At 39.9% G+C, this 3,287-nt stretch overlaps 1 protein-coding gene across 1 annotated transcript in view; it reads left to right on the top strand.

Moving 5' to 3' along the window:
* The first annotated feature begins 398 nt into the window (after positions 1 to 398).
* The window catches only part of oacyl (O-acyltransferase like), a 10,563-nt gene continuing 7,674 nt past the window's right edge, over positions 399 to 3,287 (top strand). The window contains exons 1-3 of the mRNA XM_060891542.1: positions 399 to 461; positions 1,752 to 1,935; positions 2,820 to 2,953. Coding sequence (XP_060747525.1) covers positions 399 to 461; positions 1,752 to 1,935; positions 2,820 to 2,953 — 381 coding nt within the window. The remainder of the gene's footprint in view (positions 462 to 1,751; positions 1,936 to 2,819; positions 2,954 to 3,287) is intronic.

Here is a 3,287-nt window from a genome sequence, read left to right as displayed (position 1 = left end):
TAGCTACAGTGGGGTTTGTTAATTAGCATGTAGCTACAGTGGGGTTTGTTAATTAGCATGTAGCTACAGTGGGGTTTGTTAATTAGCATGTAGCTACAGTGGGGTTTGTTAATTAGCATGTAGCTACAGTGGGGTTTGTTAATTAGCATGTAGCTACAGTGGGGTTTGTTAATTAGCATGTAGCTACAGTGGGGTTTGTTAATTAGCATGTAGCTACAGTGGGGTTTGTTAATTAGCATGTAGCTACAGTGGGGTTTGTTTATTAGCATGTAGCTACAGTGGGGTTTGTTAATTAGCATGTAGCTACAGTGGGGTTTGTTAATTAGCATGTAGCTACAGTGGGGTTTGTTAATTAGCATGTAGCTACAGTGGGGTTTGTTAATTAGCATGTAGCAAAGATGGCTACCGTCACCCATCGACGTTTCAAATCAAAAGCCGCAACGTACGGACAAATAAGGAAGGTTTAGTTTTGGTTACAGATGTAATATACACATATAATAAAGATAAGAGGAAATGCTGTGACATGTAGGTGTGTGAAAACAGTCAGGTGGACGTGGAGGAGGCAGATTCATAACGATGCAGATCGAGTGACTACACTGACACAAAGGGAAGGTTTGGTTACCACATTTAGGTCAGATCAGGTCACAGTGACACAGGTGAAATGTTCATTCAATCATTTTCTACCGCTTATCTGAACTACCTAAAGGGAGCCTGTGCCTATCTCAGGCGTCATCGGGCATCAAGGCAGGATACACCCTGCACGGAGTGCCAATCCATCGCAGGGCACACACACACAGTACGGACAATTTTCCAGAGATGCCAATCAACCTACCATGCATGTCTTTGGACCAGGGGAGGAAACCGGAGTACCCGGAGGAAACCCCTGAGGCACGGGGAGAACATGCAAACTCCACACACACAAGGTGGAGGCGGGAATCGAACCCTCAACCCTGGAGGTGTGAGGCAATCGTGCTAACCACTAAGTCACCGTGACCCCCGAGGTGAAATGTTTGGTGATGCAAATCAGGCAACAGCAGAGATATGGGTGGACATTCAGGCTCCAAAAATCTCACAGAACATTAGCCCCGCCCACAGCCCCTGACACAAGCGGTTCTTAAGTCTAGACCAGCAACGTTTTGGTGCTACATAAGAACCACTTTTCCTGGTTCAGAGCCGGTGCTTTGAAAAAGAAAAAGAAAGAACTGGTTCTAAATTAGGCTCCGAACCAGCACTCAAACTGCCTCGGTGGGAAAGGGGGCATTTGTGACATTCATCTTGTTAAAAGCACAATTTCTGACTTTTACATTCATATTTATTTATCCACAATGACAGAAAATGTTTCCACTGATCTGTTTGAATGTCTGTTTTTTTTTGTGATGTGAAATGATTACAAACTTCAGCGTCTAAAAACAATCAGAAACATTTCAGAGAAAAACAGGAGAAATGAACACACAATCAATAATTAACAAGTAATCAACAGCGTCGACTTTTCAGTTCTGTCGTATATATACATATTGATTTGTGGAAGGAATTTACTCAACACTACGTGCGATCATGTAGCACAAAATAAATCAAGCTCCTTTTTTTCAGGTCAAATCTTTTTCAGGTCAGTCTGAATTCACCTGGCATGAAAACACACCTGTGTGTAACCGAAGCCCTGACCTTTGTGTGCATGAAACCTCGATTTGCTCGCAGGATTTAATGTAGAATCACGTCTCCTGTCGTCTGTATTTAAACGTGGTTCGTGGTAGTTGGCCGCAGAGAGTGCAAAGATGCTGCAGGTGAGAAAAATCAGCGTCCTGTCGACCCTCTGCCTCTTCTGCTGCTCATGGAAGGCTGCAAGTGGACTCAACGTCAGCGCCAGATGTGCTCAGGATGCTGTGATGTTTCTCACAGAACTGAAGGAAAGTCAACCTGATAAATACGCAGTGCTGAGTAAGTCACAGACTCGTCTGTCATCTGTGAGAATGATCATTAATAAACGGTCACTGATCATTATTACATGATCAAAGGACATTTTCTTATCCAAACAAAGAACTTTGGACCTTATTAGCACTTAATGATTAGGATTTCTCACAAAGTATCATACGGCTCATTCTGATATTATACTAAAACAAATATTTCTAGTTCAAGCTGGAAACTGTCTCATTCTTCCTGTTATACTACAGCAATTTAGCGGTTATTACTACACAAGTCCTCAACACTGTGGATTTTTATCCATTTATAGTTACGCCAAGTAAGTTATAACTTACATTAAAGCAGCTATAAACCACCGTCTCTGAGAAGAATAACAATTTGAAGATCAGTAAAAGTGTCTAGAAAATGAATTAATAGTCTAATATTTAGAAGAATGAGAAATATTTGATAAATTTGTTGAGTTAAGTTTTTTGTTGCAGATAAGAAACCTATAATAATAATAATAATAATAATAATAATAATAACAACAACAATAATAATAATGTGTACATACTAACACAGATTTGAACTCAAATTTATTAGTTATGTTTTCTGGAATAACTACAGATTAAATGTAATGGTAAATGTATAATAATGTGGCATTGTGTAATTGTTGTGGTGTAAAAGGAGAAACACTGTCATGCTGCCGTGGGAAAATAATGAGCATCTGCACTTCATAATAAACTAAACTAAGAATAAATTAACTCTAATTCTGCTTGTGCTAAATACTGAATCTGTCACGAAACACATAATTAATGTTTAGTGAATAGTTAAATTAGTGATTTCTTAAAAGTATTTAGATGCACAAGTAGTTCCAAGTAAATAAACGAGTCATTAAATCGTCTCCTGTGTGCTGGGATCAGTGTATGATGCGCTGGGGAAGATGGGAAGTGATGTCGAAGGCGGGAACGTGAACAGGGTCGGCTCTCTGCAGGAGTGTTTGTCTGCTGAAGGCCCTGGATTTGGAGGACAATACTGCCAGGTCTTCCTCCATCAGGTACCTGTACCCGGCTTCATAAACATTACCGTCTTTAAACTTTATTTATTCAAAGAGTTTGATCTCACTTTTACATTGTGATTAGATGTAGTGGATTAGAGAGGGATCTAAAGCCAGAACTCAATTAGAGAAACACTTGGTTTGTAAATAATTACATTGCTTTTGCTTTTATGGAGCTGTTTATATGCAAACGGTATTAGGATTAAACTGTGTTCTGTAAGGAGAAGTGTGTTTATTTGACATTGTATGGAAGGAGTCTCCAGTGTCAGAGCTTTTTAACAGTCAGTTGAAAACTGGAACTTTTTCGCCATCAGGACAGAGGACCGTGGGCTTA

The sequence above is a fragment of the Tachysurus vachellii genome, chromosome 17 (genome assembly GCF_030014155.1).
Source record: "Tachysurus vachellii isolate PV-2020 chromosome 17, HZAU_Pvac_v1, whole genome shotgun sequence".
NCBI lineage: Eukaryota > Metazoa > Chordata > Actinopteri > Siluriformes > Bagridae > Tachysurus > Tachysurus vachellii.
The sequence above is the reverse complement of the archived record's forward strand: the minus strand, read 5'-3'. Positions and strand labels throughout refer to the sequence as shown.